This window comes from Rhipicephalus microplus, chromosome 8, assembly GCF_043290135.1.
Source record: "Rhipicephalus microplus isolate Deutch F79 chromosome 8, USDA_Rmic, whole genome shotgun sequence".
NCBI lineage: Eukaryota > Metazoa > Arthropoda > Arachnida > Ixodida > Ixodidae > Rhipicephalus > Rhipicephalus microplus.
In genome coordinates this window covers 35,500,656-35,519,446 of record NC_134707.1, presented here as the reverse complement: position 1 = coordinate 35,519,446, position 18,791 = coordinate 35,500,656, and the positions used below count along the sequence as shown (strand labels likewise).

General features: G+C 44.2%; 2 protein-coding genes across 2 annotated transcripts in view; one reads left to right on the top strand and one right to left on the bottom strand.

Moving 5' to 3' along the window:
- LOC142761745 (uncharacterized) overlaps positions 1-5,957 on the bottom strand; it is a 28,387-nt gene extending 22,430 nt beyond the window's left edge. Inside the window, exon 1 of the mRNA XM_075871532.1 lies at positions 5,598-5,957. Coding sequence (XP_075727647.1) covers positions 5,598-5,783 — 186 coding nt within the window. The 5' untranslated portion in view covers positions 5,784-5,957. The remainder of the gene's footprint in view (positions 1-5,597) is intronic.
- Positions 5,958-8,040: 2,083 nt separating this feature from the next.
- LOC142768239 (membrane metallo-endopeptidase-like 1) lies at positions 8,041-18,460 on the top strand. The gene is made up of 4 exons (XM_075870188.1): positions 8,041-8,092; positions 8,567-8,821; positions 10,391-12,071; positions 18,298-18,460. The coding sequence occupies exons 1-4, from the start codon at positions 8,041-8,043 to the stop codon at positions 18,458-18,460; spliced, it is 2,151 nt and encodes a 716-aa protein (XP_075726303.1).
- The last annotated feature ends 331 nt before the right edge of the window (positions 18,461-18,791 follow it).

Here is an 18,791-nt window from a genome sequence, read left to right as displayed (position 1 = left end):
TTTAGTCACTACAGTGTTTATTGTGATTTCAACAAGGCGACGGCGGCGGTGTTTGGCACAGGTATAGCACGGGTATGCTTTCTTCCTTTCCTCTGTGGCCTTTGGCCGGTGCTTCGCTGGGCTGGGTTTCATAGTTTTCATACTCCACACTGGTGCAAGCAGTATACGTCCTCCGGCTCTACCAAATATTACGTCATACGCAGACAGTGCGCTCGGTTGGGTTTCGGTTTCGGTATTGCACATTTTTGCTTATTAAAATATTTTCAAATTTCTCGATTATTTCCGCTATTGGGCTCGTGACAAGCGTTTCTCAAGAACACAGAAACACCATAACCTTGACATGGTCGAAATATCGCCGGAGTTGGCCTTTAACCACAGATAGCTGATAAGCATGTGTATTATATTACTTGCAACTATGTGAACATTCAATGACACATGTTTGGAAATTTTTCCCTTTGACGCATTGGATCAAATCTTAACAGAACCACTGAAACTAATAAGAAAAAATTATAGTGTTTTACGCCCGAAGCCACAACAGTAATTACAGAAGACGCCATAGTGGAGGGCTCCAGAAACATGGACCATTTGGGTTTGCTTAACGTGCAGCTAGATATCTGTCGTTTGGACATCCATGATGGCGGTCACTGTCTGTGGTTTAACTCGAACCTGTATGCGCTGGTAATCAACGTAAAAAAAGATCTAACATCACCTAGAAATTGCCTAGAAACAATCTACATCACCAGGCTATAGGATAGAAACAGCTTAGAAGCAACCTCACTTCACAATATTCCGTTTTCGCTGTTTCAAGCTTTGTGCCACGTAGTGCTGAATTCGCAGGTGTTTTCAGTAGCCTCGAAGAGCTCAATAACAGAATGAGCTCATCAAAATATCACGATGGTATTTGTTTTTTGGCTTCTTAAACGAGCAGCTCTTTATCCACCCTATAGTAAGCTAAAGCTACTCGCTCTAAGCTGATAAACAAGATTGCACGAAGATTTTCATGCGTAAACCCCTGGCATAAAGAAACAGATAATAAGAAAGAGCAAAACTTTAACAGGAAGTTCATTCTGTCACAACGTCCTGTTCATCGCTTTCTCACTACCAGTGCTGTTCAATAAACGTCATCAGTCACCCCGACACAGGAAGCCTCATATTAATTGCACGTGACGTCACGGGCGCACAACATGGCTCCAAACTGGCTTCGATGACGTCAAATCAGTGTAATCATGCGTCGAATAACCTGCCTCAGTGCAATAGCGACGTCACTGAAACGGCGCTCGACATCTGTGCATGAATAGCGAAAGAACCAGCGTGCGATGTACTGATGGCACTAAGGGTAGTTGCCAAAGTTTGAGTCACACCATGGTGCACCAATGTGGACGTTTGAGTGACGTCCCTGCAAACCATATATGTATTGAATCCACCTGCTAAAACTTACATCTGTCCAAACAGATGGTTAGTTGGAATATTATTCAGAACTTAACAGCGTAAAAGGAGTTCTTGGCGTCAGGATATTGGTTAAAACTCAGTGACAAAGTTGGGTAAGCTGCGCTGGTTATTCTCAATTTGGTCGACGATGCTCAATATCGTCACGTGGCTCGTGATGTTAATGAAGACAGTAGCCTGTATGTCCAATATCAAACTAGTGACCGGTAAACGGAAAGTCCGATTACAGCAGTGCACTATATGACACTGATAGTGGTGAACAGAGCATCGGCCCTCCATTAACTGACAAGCGGTGAAGCACGCCGGCATTTATACAAGTGCAGTCGAATATTCCTATAGCGTTATTGCTAGCGACCACGTAAGATCCAGAGTAATTTGTAATGTTCGCGTCACGTGCATTCTGAACAAAATGATCTACAACAGTCCAAAAGCTTCTCTAACACTGTAGGCACAGTTCACGCTCAATATTATTCAGAGTGTAACGAGGCGACAACAAAACTGTAGGAAAGGGTGTGACAATATAAATACAATTTCTCCAGTAATGACATTTAACGTTATCGCGAAGCTAACAGCCTTGCGCAGTAACTTGAACTCATAAATTAGGTAAAAGTGCCTCTATGGGAACGGCAGCAACTAAAAGGCCACCATGTACGTGTCTTGTCTAGTGACCTCAAAGAAACTGTTATTCCAATAAAGTGGCAACGCACTTGTCTCAGCAGGTTGATTGATTGATATGTGGGTTTTAACGTCCTAAAACCACCATAAGACTATGAGAGACGCCGTAGTGGAGGGCTCCGCAAATGTCGACCACCTGAGGTTCTTTAACGTGCACCCAAATCTGAGCACACGGGCCTACAACTGTCCGCCTTGTCACAGCAGGTTACGACGAGGCAGGGCCACAATGCATGCTGAACTAGGAAGCCTTAGAAATGCGTTCGCTAAATGAGTGCTCGCTTCACTCGTCCGTTATTTCCTTCAGCAGCTCGGAAGAGTTCAGCGTATGACGCATGCACCGTAGCGCGATAGACTAACGCAAAGCTTTGCGTACGCTTTTCCAAAGCTACTTTAAAAGCAGCGAATGTCTGAGCCCTAGCGTGACGTGCTACTACCGTGTGTATTCCGGTATTGTGTGAACGTAACTAGCGTTGAAAATTGGTCCTGGATAATATTAAAAAAATATTGGAAACGTATCGGCATGCTCCATGGCAAATGTCGTCGAAAGATGATAATCGTATGCCGGCCTTCTTTCCTGCATAGCGTCGCCTTTTCTGCTCAGCCTAAGAAACACTAGAATCTTTAAAATTGCGTATCTATGTTTTTTCTAGTAAAGGCACAAACTACCGAATGCCTACAGCATGCTGCCCCTCAGATTTTCGTAATATTTGCTTTTTGATCTAAAATGTTCACAAATATGAACGCAACCACTGCTTTAAGACGTCTGGGCGTTCAGGAAGTGCTTAAACATAGGCCGGGTGGCTGAATAATGTGACTGACAGAAAGACAGACTAAAAATTTCTGTATTGAAGTATGACAAGAAAGACTACGATTTTTCGAAATACCGGAAGCAACGTAACCTTCAGCTACCTTGCTTCCGAGGGATCGCTTTTTAACAACATATTTTTCCACGCACTGCTGAACCAGTGGTTGAAAATCCGCGTTAAGTGATGAAACTCTTTATCGAGAGATATTCGATACATAGGCCGCAAGATAGAAGTTTTTCATATCGATAGCGAGGGAGTTGAGTGTACTGTTTAAAAATCTATTTAAAAAGTTAGCTTATCTGTTTTTTCCGTGCTACAGGCAATGATAGCACTGTATTGATTGAAATCCTTGACTGATGCTTTGGTTACGCTGTTAATCACTGACAGTAACTTGAACTCCTTGCTGCGGCTATACGAGGTTAGCTTGTTCTTGATGCAACAGCGTTAAAGGGCCCTGCAACCCTTCATGAGCATGGACAAAAGAAAAGAAAACGTTGCCAGTCTTTATTAGAGCTTCCACGAAACACGCGAGCCAAATACTATAGCGCTGCACCGTGGCCTGGAATTCACAATAAATTTTCAAAATAAGCTAAAAATTGCTTCTTCTCTGGACAAATGACGGAACAAGATAAAAAATCACCCATCTCAGCCTTTGTAGGGGCCATTTCCTGATTTGATCATGGCCGTTACAGAAACCTGCGGTAAAGGCTGTGGTTGATGAAAGCAAACAAAGAAAACGTGGCCAGGGTCAGGAGGCACACGTGAAAAATTTTCTCCCCGCGTCCATAGAGTTTCCTTATATACACTAGAGGGAACACTGGCGCTAGTGTCTTTCGGAGGTGCAACGCACGGCGCTTCAGCGAGCATAGAAATGATAGGTTTGACACAAATTTGTTTAATATTCGTACTTCTGGCTTGCGTCTGGCTCCATGTGTGTTCATGTGGCAGCAGTTTTTTTTTACGAAAAATAATTTAGCAAATGTTCAGCGTTCGCGCTTCACAACCCTATTCTTTTAGGCTTACTATTTTGAATCGGGTCACAAATTTCAAAATGGTTCATTCTTTCCTTCAAAACAAAACCATAACCAGCAATAAAGGAAGCCACAAGTACGATTCGCCGTCTGCAAGTACGAAGAAAAGGCAAACGTGTGTACTACCCATCATTCCCATTGTCGCTGAACGATCGCAGTGCCAGAGTCCCCTCTAGTTAATTTTAAGAAACTATGTCCGTGCCGTCCTTCCCTGCTTATCTTCACGGCGCTTTCATGGAGTGAGAGAAAAGAAAATGCAGTCACAGTGTGCGACTTATCTCCGCTCGTACTGTGTAAATAAAAAAAAAGTTATGGTGATGAATTTGTGAGGCAATAAGCTTGTTTAATGAATTGATTCTATAACTACCTAAAAACGTGTTGCAGGGCCCATTTAAAGAGCTCGTTTCGCAGAAATTACAGTGTCGTCGTCATTGGTTGCGAGCGAAAAACCACTTTGTCCATCACCTAAAAAATGATGCAAGTAAAAAAATTAATAAATACTACTTTCTCTGCGTGAGGATCAAATGCAGGCCGTTTGCGTGACAATCAGGTGGTCTATTAAACCAGCCACGAGCCTGCTTGGAAATAACCTAATCTGCTTGAAAATTTGGTGAAAAAAAACGCGTGATTTTCAAACACACGCATCTTGGGAGCAGCTCACACAATAGATGTAACATCGCGTTTATATTGCGTGGTATACAAGCGTAGATTGCCGTCGGGTGTCACAACATGTGCTTATCGTATTGGCTTGGCATTTTGCAGCCGGATACCCGTTACAAAAGGCACAAAAGTACTTCCACGTTTACCCTTAAGACCACGTAGCGAGTGTAGAGCGAGTTAGAAAAGATTTGAGGATCATAATTGTTCATGGTTCAAAACATGCTACCCATTGTGCATAACCAGCCATATGCGAAGAAAGCTTCACCGACACAAGCCTCTTTCAACTTCAGCAATTACATTGAAGTTATGCGCAATTGGAACATCATACAACAAAAGGTATGCTCTAAGTGGTTGAAGTATGCACGTGGGACATGATATCACTGCCATTCTATATGATGTTAAGCTTAAAAGTTGCCCAAGGTTTTAACACTTGACATGACTCAGTGACAGAACGCTGCAGAAGGCCTGACTTCTGTTCTGCCATCGTACCAATGGCTCAGGTTGCCCCACCGTGGTGGTCTAGTTGCTAAGGTACTCAGCTGCTGACCCGCAGGTCGCGGCATTGAATCCCGGCTGTGGCGACTGCATTTTCGATGGAGGCGGAAATGTTGTAGGCCCGTGTACTCAGATTTGGGTGCACGTTAAAGAACCCCAGGTGGTCGAAATTTCCGGAGCCCTCCACTACGGCGTCTCTCATAATCATAAAGTGGTTTTGAGGCGTTAAACCCGACATATCAATCAATCAACCAATGGTTAGAATAATTGAATATTTCGCAATTTTTGGCGCAATACCCTTGACGTTGACAACTGAATTACTGCGAAACTAGCCGTTCAACTGCATTTTGTCCTGGTCCCAATTAACGACAGTTGCGGATTCACAGCGCTGGCGTGCGGAATGCTACACCTAAGATAGTGACGCCTGCCATTCTTACAAAATATTATAGATCACGTGGTTGACGACTGAGGCCACAGCGCTCACCTTCACGGTTTCCAAGGTGCCAGTATTCTCGGAAAAATATGTCCGCATCATCTCCTCGATGCCTTCGCCGGTAAAAAGCACTGGCCCATCGCTTCCTCGTTTCGGGTTCTTAGGTGGTGACTCACTGTTTGAACCATACCGCTGGCGGGTTCTCTTAAGACTCCAGAGGTCTTCAGCTTTGTCCATTCCTTCGTGTTAGGCTTCACTCCCACAGCCGACAAAGTTGCGCGTGTACTCGTTCACGACCGAGAAATAAATGGTAGCCCCGTCCACAACTATTACCGTCCCATACAAGAATAGTTAGCGTAAATGACCCAACCAGTTTCTTTCCATCGCTTTCGTGACGTAAAACGTTTCTGCAAGTAAGAGATAGCCGAAATTTCGGCACACATACATGTTTGAATACTTGGTCACAGATAGAAAACTCTAGCGCATCTACAAACTAGCATAGATTGTGACATCAGTAACCAGACAAAGATAGTGTATCATGGGACGACAAATTTTTTCTTTTCGATAAATCTAGTTATACGTGTAGCTTGCATGTGCTCCACTTTCAAAACTATCACGTTTGCGAGATAATTTGGAACGAGCAGCTGGGCGCGGCCATTGTGTGCATGTCAAAAATAATGATATTGGGGTTTCACGTCTCGAAGTTATGATATGATCAAGAGAGACGGCGTATTAGAGGGCTCCCGATGGTCAAAAATCGGCTATTCTTGAACATGAACTGACATTTCGCCCCCACCGAAATTCAAATGTCATGGCCGGGATCAAAGGCGTTTAGCTGCCCCGGTGGCTGGCGTGGGAGAGCAAGGGGGTGGGGCAGAATCAAGGCCGCGGCAGCCGAATTTTCGATTTTTGGCGGAGGCAAGAATGTTTGAGGTCCGAGTACGTGAATTAGGAGCACGGTAAAAATACCAGGTGGTCGAAATATGCTGAGCCCTCTTCTACGGCGTTCTTCAGAATCACGCCGGTGTTTCGGGACGTTAAACGCCAACAGTTATTGTTATGCGATTGAAACCATGACCTTGAAGTCATAGTTTCGGAAATATTAACTTGCGAAAATTGGAGAAAGGCTTGTTTTGCGACCGGAATTACTGTATTTTGTTAAGCCAAAAAAAAACTGCATTTCACAAAACTAACGTCAAAACTATTGTTCTAGTAAAACAAAAAGCTGGTCATAAAGCAAACTTGATCAATCGGGATTGGTAACCAACACGTCACGCTTGTTTGACGTGCAGGTCGCGGGATCGAATCCCGGTTGCGGCGGCTGCATTTTCGATGGAGACGGAAATGCTGCAGGCCCGTGTGCTCACTTTTGGGTGCACGTTAAAAAACTCTAATTAGTCGAAATTTCCGGAGTCCTTCACTACGGCACCTCTCACAATCATACGCTGGTTTTGGGATGATATACCCCATATATCAATTAAATCAATGAGTTGTCGTGCTTGTTCTTTTTGGACACAATCTGCATTTTGCTGCGGGTGCGATTCAGTTTATCGATAAATTACATTTACTTACCAAGTACGCTCACATTCGGCAAAGCTATTCCCCACTGTAAAGGAAACCGTCCCAGCGTGTCAACAATTTTTGAAAACACATCTTCTTTCTGAATGTTTATGTCAAAAAGATTACAAATGTTTTAAGTGTACTCATGATAAAAAGGTAGACATGATAAGAACGCTGTGCGCTCAAGATCCTGTTCCACAGAATATGGTTGCGGATATGTCTATGACAATTCTCCGACGTAGTGGGCATGTATCAGTGCTCGCAAGCAAGAAGAACGTACTAAAAATGGATGCGAACTCATCCAAGCGTCAACATCCCAAAAGAGTGAAAACACCGGCTGCTGCTGTTCCTGCAACCGGTACACTATACGAGTCTGCTGGATTAAGGAGGAACTCATTATTTTTAAATAGTACGGAGCTGACGTTTCCAAGCGTCGAAGGGCCCATACCTGTCGTGAGTATTAACGACATTACGCGCTTGGTGCGAAGTCGAATACGTCGAAAGCATGCAGGGGCTCCAGAACCAGGGTGGTAGTGGGGGCCGTCGCCCCCACAGATTAAAAACCAGGAGGGGGGCATGGCATGCCACCGCCCGCTAACAGCTGCTACGACCCCTCCTTAGCAAAAACATACATGTAATAACACTCACAGCGTTATTGTTAATTAACATACCAGCGTTAATGTTCACTCTATGACCACCTACGGCGCTTTCGGTCGCCTACAAAGTTCCTGGTCATTCTGACTTTCGATGAAAATATATAGCGGAGGACCCACCGAGCCGTATCGGCAAGCGACACATATCAATGTGCTGCTGTCACGGGACCACCTTGTATACGGGATAGCAACCGCGGTCTCATTGTGCATAATTATTTATTATATTCAGGAAAGCGTCAACAGCGGGTATTTCAGTGTTTGCCGTAACATTAAAAGGCAAGATGGCACCTACGATGATTGAGAGTGGACACCCAGTCGACACTCCAGGATCGGGTGAGTCATCGACACTTCCAGAGAGGAGTGGACTCTAGGCAAAAAAAAAAAACATGGGACGGCAAGGGGCATGAAATGCATCGAGCAGATAATGGACATGTCTGAACACAGGGGTGATGACAGGGAGTGTAGCTGCCTTATTTAGGTGATGACCTCGCACGTAATAGAGGCGGTGTGATGAACACGATGATTCGTGTATGAATTGGCCATGCGATAAACATCTGCTCCGTCTGCTGCTGTCGTTGCAAACGACAACGATGATGATATTGACGAGGTTGGCGATCAGTTACAGGGTAAATATAAACGCTGCAGAAAGAGTACGACCCTGAATAAGGCCATAAAAGTGCTTAACCCGAGTGTTTACTTTCCTGGTGGTGCTTTCTAGCCCTGCATGTATTCAATATGTGCAACTAAGTTAGCTACTGTAATAAACAACTTAAACACTCCTGCCACAGTCACCTGCATTCGTCTCAGGACAATCGCCTGAGCGTCGCCGCCACCAGCGGTACAGAAGGATCGCCACGTTGCTGCTGTCGACACTTGCGGTGTCCATCCTTCTGATGGTGTTCGTCTTCTTGTTGACTCGGTCGCGGGTGTCGCAGAGCATCAGCGAACCCTGCAGATCCCCGTCGTGTCGACGCTTCATGGACCTGCTCGAGGCCTCCATGGACACCACTCGGGACCCGTGCCAAGACTTCTACGCCTTCGTATGTTCTCGCTGGAAGCCAGGTAGGTACTATAGACTGCACTGAGCACAAATTCTGAGCTCTGACGCACAATGGGAGAACGCTGATGGCTGGGTCTGACCAGGCCATGTAAGTTTTCCGGAACTCAAGAGGAATTTTTTTTCTGCTGGCAGCGATGACACGACTTCTTTTGTGTGGAACGCTTCAGGAATCTGGCTTTAATACATCTCATGTGACGTGATCACGCTCACAGAAATGCACTAACTAGAGGCCATGAGATGTGTAACAGTTTTCAAACATGGTTTAAAATAAACAAAGTCTACAGCATTTATTTAACAGATATGCTAAGAAGTAACCGCTGCCTTTACTTAAAAGTGCTAAAACATTTGGCACCCTTAGCGTGCAGTCCAGCAGAGCTCGAGAGAGGGCACCACTCGAGTTACTGTGTATGCTACCTACGGTAGCATATACAGAAACTCTAGACACCACTGTCTCGCCGAGGAAGCGAATGCTCCTTTCTCTGCGCCGCTTCTGCACCGGAACTGCGCTGGCACAGAGCTGCTTCATTGCGTGACTACATCTGATGGGGGAAACAACCTGACGGAACTAGATAAAGGGTTATGTTGTGGTAACAGCGCGGCAACTTCAGGAAGACCCAAAAAGGAGAGGAAAGAGCGCTGTTTCCTGTCCTTTCTGTCTCTTCCTGAAGTTGTCGCGCTGTTACTATAGAACATAATCACGATGAATCAACTTGCCCAAGTTAAGCTCTTGTTGTTGGATAAAGGACAGAGAAAAGTAGCGTGCATGCCGGACATCGAGTATGTGCACCTGCTTAGCGAATTTAAACTCGTGGCGGGGGAATCCTGCTTTCTTAGCTCGAACATTGGCGTCTTTGACACTTTGGTTAGCGGAGCAGTTTGAACTTTACGAAGGGGGACCACGGGGGGCCCTTACGATGCCCTTTCTCAGGTTTCACAGTAATTAAATAGAGTTGCCTTACGTTTTTATTTCAACAGTCGAGCGCCCTCAGCATCTGTCCGCCACGGTGGTCTGAGGGACGATCAGTGGCGTAAATAATGGAGGAGGGGGTTTTGAACCCCTTTTGGCTGGGCTGGGGGGGGGGGGGTTTGTTCATGCTAAGGGGCACACCCTTTGCAAGTGCCCCTTATTTTATATTTGTATTTGAAACGTTATACGTGAATTCTTCGACAGTAAATTATTGCACACTTCCCATGAACTTGCTCAAATCTGGAGCCCTCCATTGTAGGGCACAAGCTTTCTCAAATGCTCGTTTCTGTTTAGTTCCCTTTAAAAGTATCATCTCATTTTTACGTGATTAAAAGAAAAGTCATTTCTAAAAACAAATTGGCCACAATTGCTAGAAGCTCGTTCCCCTTGTGATCTTTCTGAATGTGCGCCAGTAGCTACGATGTTTTGCGGTGCGAATGTATTATCTTCTTCCCAACTATTCATTTGTAGATGCGTGTCCGACACAAAAGCACGCAACCACTAATAGACGTAAAAAATTCGCTGGCAGACGATTGCTCTTTAACTCGATGAGTCGATTAGCAACGCTGACGAGTCAATATGAGTAATTATCTTGCAATTTCAGAGGCTGGAGGACGCACTTTCTTGGAAGACGCGATGCTTGCCTTACAAGACGAGGTCATAGAACGTGCCACCAGTGCAAAAGTTCCCGCGCGAATTCAGAACCGCTTTGAGAAGGCCGTTGCACTGTACCATAGCTGCCTTGTCGTTGGAGAGATGGCAACAGGTTCGTTCAGAGAATTCCTGGACTCGGTGATGGGATCACCATGGCCCGAAGTCAACAAGAGAGTCGATCCCATTGGAATTCTTCTCGACCTGTCCTTCCAGTGGCGATGTCCGGTGCTTTTCTACATATTCTACGCCCACATCCCCTCTTCCACCGGCCAGCTCACGTTCCTGGACTCTTCAGTGGGCTTGGACTTTACCACTCTCTTCGCCGAATACAAGTCACGGCAGGACCACAGTCGCTACATCTGCGCTCTGCACGTCGAGCTCAACAAAGGGTCAGATCACACAAATGGCGACAGGGACTCGGTGAACCACACTAAGTGGTGCAATGACCTGGCTCGCTTTCAAAGCGAAGTGCTCACCGAGCTTGAGCCACACTCTCACGAATCCAATGAGACATCGTATGCAAACGTCTACCAGTTCGCCGCCCAGGTGACTCCGAGTATCTCGGGAAGGCATTGGATACGAATCGTGGCCTCTCATGCTCGTCAAGGCGAAACCATCCTCAGTTCTACTCCGGTGAAAGTAGACAAGCCGGCTTACTTGAAAACTCTGACTAAGATTTTAGAAAATAAGCCGAGGAAGGAGGTTCTAACGTTTATCGGCCTCACGATCGTCCAGGTAGTCGGACGCTTCGCGAGTACCGGTCTGGCAGCCCTTATATACAATGCAGCATCGGTGGTGGGCCGTAAGTATCAGAGGACGTACTGCTATCACCTGGTGGACGTTGCCTTGCCTGCAGCTCTGGGCAATGAATATCTATTCGAGGATCAACGCATTCATAAGGTCAAAGAAGTCGCCGACGTGGTTGTTGCTTCCTCCATAGCGGGGATCCGAGACGCGACGTGGTTTACTGCGCAGTTCAGAGACGAGTTATTCGAAAAGATAGGCCGAGCGCCGCTGGTCTTCGAAGGTATTTTACGAGAAGCGAATGCTACAAGCGAGAACTTCCCAGTCGAGAGTACCTATTTTTTGGACAACGCGAAGAACCTGCCTAACGACGTGTGGGCGCTCTTCAAACAGCGATACAACGCCGAAGTGAACCAAACCAGCGTCAAATGGACAGATCATCCAAGCTATAAGTTAAGCATTAAGGAGAGGCCCCTGAGGCTGGTCGTGCCAGATGTGTACATGTCGAAATCAGTATTTCCGGATGACGCTTACGAAAGCATTACCTACGGGACCCTCGGCTCCCTTATAGCTCGACAGGTCGTGTCAGCTGTGTACTTCAAGGGTCAGACTGACGACAGCGGTGCTCAACAACGCGATGACCTGACCGACGGGCGAAGCGGAAATAACGGGACGTTAGAATGTCTCGTAGATGAGTTTGAGCGTCGCCAGAATGTGACGGCAGCGACGCAGGCGGAAAATGACAAGTTCGCGCTTTATGAAGCCTGGGCAAGCCTGGCACTAGTTTTCAATGCGTACCGGTCTAGTCCTGGACTAGCAAAGTGCAGCGCTGGTTACAAGGGGTATTCGCCCGTGCAGTTGCTCTTCATAACACTGTGCTTCATCGGGTGCGTTCAGAAAACAGATAGTGACAGCAGTGTAACAGGTGTCAGCGCATCTTCCTTGTGCAGCTTCCCGTTAAGCTTGTTCAGGCCGTTCGCGGACAACTTTCAATGCCAAGCGGAAAGCCTTATGCACTCGACGCGCGCGTGTAATGCACTGTAAGTTCTGAGGATTGCTTCGAACATTCGTGTTACGTATACATCTTCGCTCATGATACCGTATTTGTGGATTATGCGGCGTAGGTTAGACCACCCCTCGTACATCCATGCCTCGGTCAGTACAGATTTAGTCCATCATGTATAGCAAAACGAAACGTATTGACTGACTACAGAAAATGATGAGAGAGAAAAAAAAACACGAAAACACGAACCTTCTTATAGCCGTGATTCAACATTGCGATGTAGCTTATATTTGAGAATATGAATTAGGTTTTTTGCAGTGACACCGATTTGTGTTGCTTGATACCCAGAATTCCAGTGTCAACGGCTATTAAACTATCTCAACCCATACCCGTACGTCGTTTATCTTGACACGCGCACAACTTGTCTACATGTGTCCATGAAACGAAGTACCTGTTTATTCTAATAATTAAGCTGTATATTGACAACGTTTTTTTCACTATTTCTGACTACACTTCATCAAAATGAGTGAAAATAACTGGGAACTAGGAATTATTGAGAAATTAATTATGATTGGCATCTCCACGTTACCGCAACGACAAATGATATGAAACACTTTCGTCCCGAGTCACTGTGTTATTCACTAATGAAGATGAAATAAATTGAATCAACCAAGTACATATTATGTTGACGATATTTAACGATGCCTTAATGCGGTGCATGCTGTTGTGATCGGGCCGGCATTCGCTGCGGAGGAGGAGGTGGGAATGGACTGCACAGATGAGCAGGTGTGTGGGTCAGCCGCGTTGAATTAGTGGTGATTGTGGCCGTCTGCTCGCCTGAAGGTCTTGGGTACGATCCAGGCCGCATGTTACTAAGTGCTTCTTAAATATGGGCTTTAGTTATAGGCAGCTTGCACTGCGATAACCTATCCGACCATATTACCTTAAGCGACGTTCTACAAGTTTTTTTTTAACAGGAACATGTTATGTGCCGGTTTCGACCAAGACTTTTGTTAAGTATTTCCATCCCGGAAATGACGTCAGAAAGTTTCGTCTGCGGGTGTCTTACCCACAACCTCTCTGACCGCAAGAATACATGCTGAGCATGCTATCTTTCGCAGCACAGTCACACGCTATGAAGGATTTAAAACGTGCCTTTAGATATGCCATCGAATAAGCGACAGCATGGGCGGTGTGTTCCGAAGTGGGTGGCTCTGGCATCGTATTTTTCTCTTGAATAAAGTTGGATGAATGGATGTATCCAGCTGTGCTTTTTAAATTGGGCGGTGGCTCACGCCACCTATCCATAAAGTTAAGTACTATCCCTGTGTGTTTAGGGATTGAATTTCACTCTCGCCTCGATTGTAGCCACCAATCAGTTAGCCTTCTCCAGGTTATTTCTACCCGTTTAAAGTCAATTTTGCCTTCACTGTCCATAAACAACAATGCTTTGAAAAATTCGGCACCATCATACGACTCGCTGGTCACGACATGAACAATGTCACAATCCCGCCGTGCACGTCATCAAACACCCCTACTTACGCCCTCTCTCAGATGGCAGGCTTAATAATTTGTTGCACTATTGAAGAGGACAGCTAGGACCAAAGTAAAGTGCCTATCCTTTTCCAGCATAGCGTCTATTCCTTGTATGAGAGGTTATGTTGGAGCCTTGTAATGCACCCGTGACACCACGAACAGGATATCAATGGTACCTCGATGAACTATTTTGTTCGCTTTATAATATCGGAAGTTTTACGTCCTTAAATTACGATATGATTGTGAGAGACGCCATAGGGGAAGGTTGAAGAAATTTGCATAGTACTCTTGCTTCCATCGTTTAGCATCCATCGAAATGTGCCTGCCTCAAGTGGTATCGAACCTCCGACCTCCATGTTAGCAGCCGAGCACCATAGCTACTGCTTCACTGAGCTGGACAAAATAAACCTGTTTTGTTAACACAGATGCATGCTAATCGCCACGCGAATTTACTGCCTTGGCGGCATAAAAACCGCCATGTTGGAGTCACCTATACTGCTTCCATGGCGTCATGCGCAGGCTATTAGTGGGAACTCGCCACAACGCTCACTTATACCTCGTTTTCCTCAGTTCTCATTTAGTTCAAACAGCATTTCAGTGTGACGTCATTGATGGCATTTCTGACCACAAAGCTGTGCACATATCGCTTCCATCCCGTCTAATTAAACAGCAGCTTAGCGTTACGCAGTTTCATGATTTCGTTCATGCTGATGACGCTTCTATCACAGATGTGCTAGCTTTGAACTTTGATTCTTTTCAGGCTATTTGTAGTCACGGTCATTTTGACATTTTAGTTAGCGCATTTGAGCATGTCGTGAAGTCATGCATTGATCAATTTGTTCCTCTAAATACCAAAAAAAGAAATCTGCAGATTCCTTGGATGAAACGCAGCTTGCTGCAAACTTCATGTCGCGTTCGTCGTCTGCGCCGTTTGAAAAAGACAGGTAAACCAGACGTTGCCAGTCGCTTTAACACTGCTGTGATAGATCTGCGTAAACAAATGGAATATGCTAGGAACTTTTGTTTTCAAATTGAACTTCCAGCGTTATTAAAATCTAACCCGCGCAAATTCTGGTCTTCTATTAACCCCGCTAGAACCGATACAGCTATATGAGACAGCAAGGCAGTTTAAGACCCCATTAATATAGCCAATGCGTTCAATACCTATTTTCAGTCAGTGTTCACGAACGACAATAATGTTCTATTTCGCTTAGAACTTCAAATACAGAGCTGTCCGTCGACGATCTGGTAATTAGCACAGATGGTATCCTAAACTTGATTCTCAATTTAGATACGAAGAAGTGCACTGGCCCCGATAATATTCCGAATAGCTTTCTGGTGCAATATGCTCTGTGGTGTTCATGTTATTTGACCATCATTTTTAACAAATCTTTGTCTTCAAGTACAGTTCCCGAGTCCTGAAAGTTAGCCAAGGTCCTGCCTCTGCATAAATCAGGAAACGGTCAACTCCTCTCCAACTATAGACCCTTATCACTTACCTCCAATTCCGGAAAGCTGCTCGAACACATCATTCATAAACACATAACTGAGTTTCTTGAAACGAATAATCTTCTGTCCTGCACACAACATGAATTACGTCGCGGCTTCAGCACAATAACGCAACTGGTGGAATTTTCGCATGATATTATTAGTAATTTACACATTGGTAATCAAATTGATGCATTATTTATAGATTTCTCGAAGGCTTTCGACACCGTCATACACAGCAAGCTTCTAGGTAAACTACAGGTAATTTTAAATAATCCTCAATTGATTGACTGGTTTGCAAGCTTTCTAAACTCGCGCTCTCAATTCGTCTCATTCAATTCCAAGTCGTCCTCAGCCGTAAAAGTCACATCTGGCGTCCCCCAGGGCTCCGTTCTCGGTCCACTTTTATTTTTGATTTTTATAAATGACCTTCGCAGCAATATTAGGTCCCAAGTTCGCCTGTATGCCAACGACTGTGTACTTTACCAGGTAATTAGTTCTTCTAAAGATCATGCCATACTTCAGGATTCTTTCTCGTAGTTTTGTTCTTGGTGCTTGGACTGGCAGATGCGCAAAATTTCCAAAAAAAACACAGTAGTTTTGTCCTTCACTAACAGCCATTCATCATCGCGATATGCATACTCCTTCAACAACATCGGAGTTCCCCGAGCACAGACGTACAAATACCTTTGGCGTTATGCTCACACACAAGATGCAATGATCGCATCACAAAGACTACATTACGTCTAAAGCATTAAAAAGTTAGGTTATTTAAGACGTACATCATCTAAATCGCCAAAATCGACCAAATTACTAATGTACAAAACACTCATCTTCCCTATATTAGAGTACGCTTCGTGTGTGTGGAATCCATACAAAGTGGGTGACGTGAATAAAATTGAATCTGTCCAAAGGAAGTCTGTTCGCTTCAATTTTCATCGCTATGACCATGATTTTTCGCCCTCATTTGCAATGAAATCTTTGAAGTTATCTCCATTGTACGCTAGGCGTGATATTGATTCTTTCAAACTTTTGACTCTTATGTTCACTCATCATGCCGGCTTTCTAAAGATAGTTACATCGTGTATGCTAATGCTCTGCCAACTTGACGTGGTCACAATCTTAACATAAGGTCATTCTTCACGCATACTAATATGTTCAAATACAGTTTCTTTCCGAAAATTATTGTCTACTAGAACGAACTACCAGGTTCGGTCCGTGAAATGGATATGTCAGATTTTTTGGAGGCACTGGGATGACATTGTTGTCCTCTTTTTTTTTCATTTATGTACCCAGTTGTGCTTAGAGTGTGGCGATCATTGTTGTGATTTGTTCTGATGAAGAACTTGTTTTGATGTTTCTCATATTCTTTCCTACTGTATGTACCCCACTCCTGCAATAGCCTTGCATTGGGCTGCAGTATTTGAAAATAAATAAATAAATAAATAAATAAATAAATAAACTCGTGGAGTTATTACCATTCATATCGATTTTTTCTTTCACAGCGATATTGTATATGCCTATAGTCTAAACTATGGTTCGTCCGTCCTCTGTGCGTAAGAATATCTAGCGCGTACATCCCACAGAAATTGGATGACTCCTGCTACTAATCAGCGATTAGCTAAAAGTGAAGGCAAACACACAGGTAGCAAACACCGAGTGACGTTTCTGAAAAGACGTAACCTGTAGTGGAGAAAGGCATTAACAAAATGTTGGCATTAACCTACTGATGAACTCTTGGCCGGAACGTTTCGGCTTCAGTGGTTTGGCTATCGCCAAAAGCAGCTTTGGCGGTGATTTGAGTCAAGATGCTTGTGAGCATCCTCACTTTTCCACTTTTGTTCCTCAACAAGTGTGAGGCCTACAGGATGGCCTAGTGCTATCACATAGCAGAGTAAGATGATGATGATGATGATGGCTTAAGCAATTGGCTCAAGACCATTCTGAGGGATTGGTCAAGAAACGATCATTTATATAGTGGGTTAAATATTACTTTTAAGTTTATTAAATTTTAAAATGATTGGAAGATATTGAACTGTACTAACTGGGAGATTTTCAATCAAAACCGCCATAATTCAATTAAAAATCTTTGTACAGCAAAACAGATATCCCGGTGACAATAACTTAATGAAGGTGCTCCCAAGGAAAGAATATAAAAATATAATATAATTCAGTCTAATTCGTATAAAAGACGCTTTAAGACTGTTTTTCTCAGTGGCTTGAAGCGAGTACACGATCAAAAATAATGCTCGATTGCTTCATCCTTGTTACAGAATGAGCAAATAGGGGAAGCAGCCGGACCAGCTCAATGCATGTAGTAATTTAGTTTTGGAACTCTACAGCGTAATTTTGTTAAAAACAACTTCTTCATTGCGTGTTGACCAGAACTTCCTACGCCAAAAAAACAAAAAGGTGTCTATGTTTGTTTAGGTGAGTGATTATTGTCTTACCAGAGTCTTCAACTATGGCACGCCTTTGAAATATGTCACGTTATATGAGTACTGATGTGGGAATAATTGTAAGTACCAGACCACTGAGTGTGGCTTTCACTAGAGCATCCTCAATTTTATTCATTTTCAAATCCTTGTGTCCCAGAACCCAGATCAATCGAAGTAAAGTTATATGAGTTGGGACCAGAAAAAGAAACGAGCGTGATAAATACGAGTCGCTATTGGGGGCGAGCGCCGAACACAAAGATAACGAATCGGTAACTATGGCCACACTTGAGGCTGGCGGGCTGAGCTTTCCCGAGTGCTCTAAATCGTTCACCACTTTTCTAAGTGCGCCAGCCTCTTCTCACACACACCTTCTTCGATTACGTGCATTTGAAGAAACGAAAAAATAGGCTTGGTGGGAGTGTTATTACAGCAGTAATGAGCTAATTTTAAACAAAAAAGTTTATTATTTTTTGTTATTGCTATAATAATATTGAAGATAACAACTTTACTGTCTGATCTGAGTGGTAAAAAATTTTTGCACTCCTTAACTTCTAGGTGCGTTTTTTTTCTGCCTTCTTGTTTTGAATATTTATACCTCAAAATGTGTCTAAAAATTCATGTAATGAATACTCAGCGAATTCTCTTCAGCGAGTACAAGCCAGGCCTCATCATCAACATCATCGCTGCCGGGTGTTGCTTCCCCTATTCTTGGCCAATCCCCCACAGTGGGTGTGAGTCATGGAAGAAGGTGAAAAGAAGGACTGAGAACCACCTCGATTCTAGTGTTCCAGTCACCGTGAAGACCAAGTGAGTATTTTGAAACCTTGTGTGACCTGCTCCGAAAACGTAATCGTACACCCTTGATTTCCTATAGTATGCAAGCCGCTTTCAGACACCCAGTTTTCCACAGGTACAGTTATCGCCTCTCAAAGTGACTCAAGGTAATGCCTTTGTCATAGCCGTCAGCGATTTTACTTCATTGTTAATGCATCACTGTGTATTCGATGTCATCTGTGCTTATCAGCGTCTTCAAAGACCGTCTATAGTAATGACACTGTCCGAGTTAACTGTTGAACTTATTTCCTGCAAAGTGAAACACTGATACGTTCCCAAACAACTTAACTTAACTGAATGGAGGTGAC

Excerpts from the sequence above, each read along its gene's own strand:
- LOC142768239 (XM_075870188.1), top strand. The coding sequence starts at position 8,041 with ATGGCACCTACGATGATTGAGAGTGGACACCCAGTCGACACTCCAGGA. Across the intron at positions 8,093-8,566 it reads AGTCGACACTCCAGGATCGG|GACAATCGCCTGAGCGTCGC; the intron begins GTGAGTCATCGA and ends CATTCGTCTCAG. Across the intron at positions 8,822-10,390 it reads ATGTTCTCGCTGGAAGCCAG|AGGCTGGAGGACGCACTTTC; the intron begins GTAGGTACTATA and ends TTGCAATTTCAG.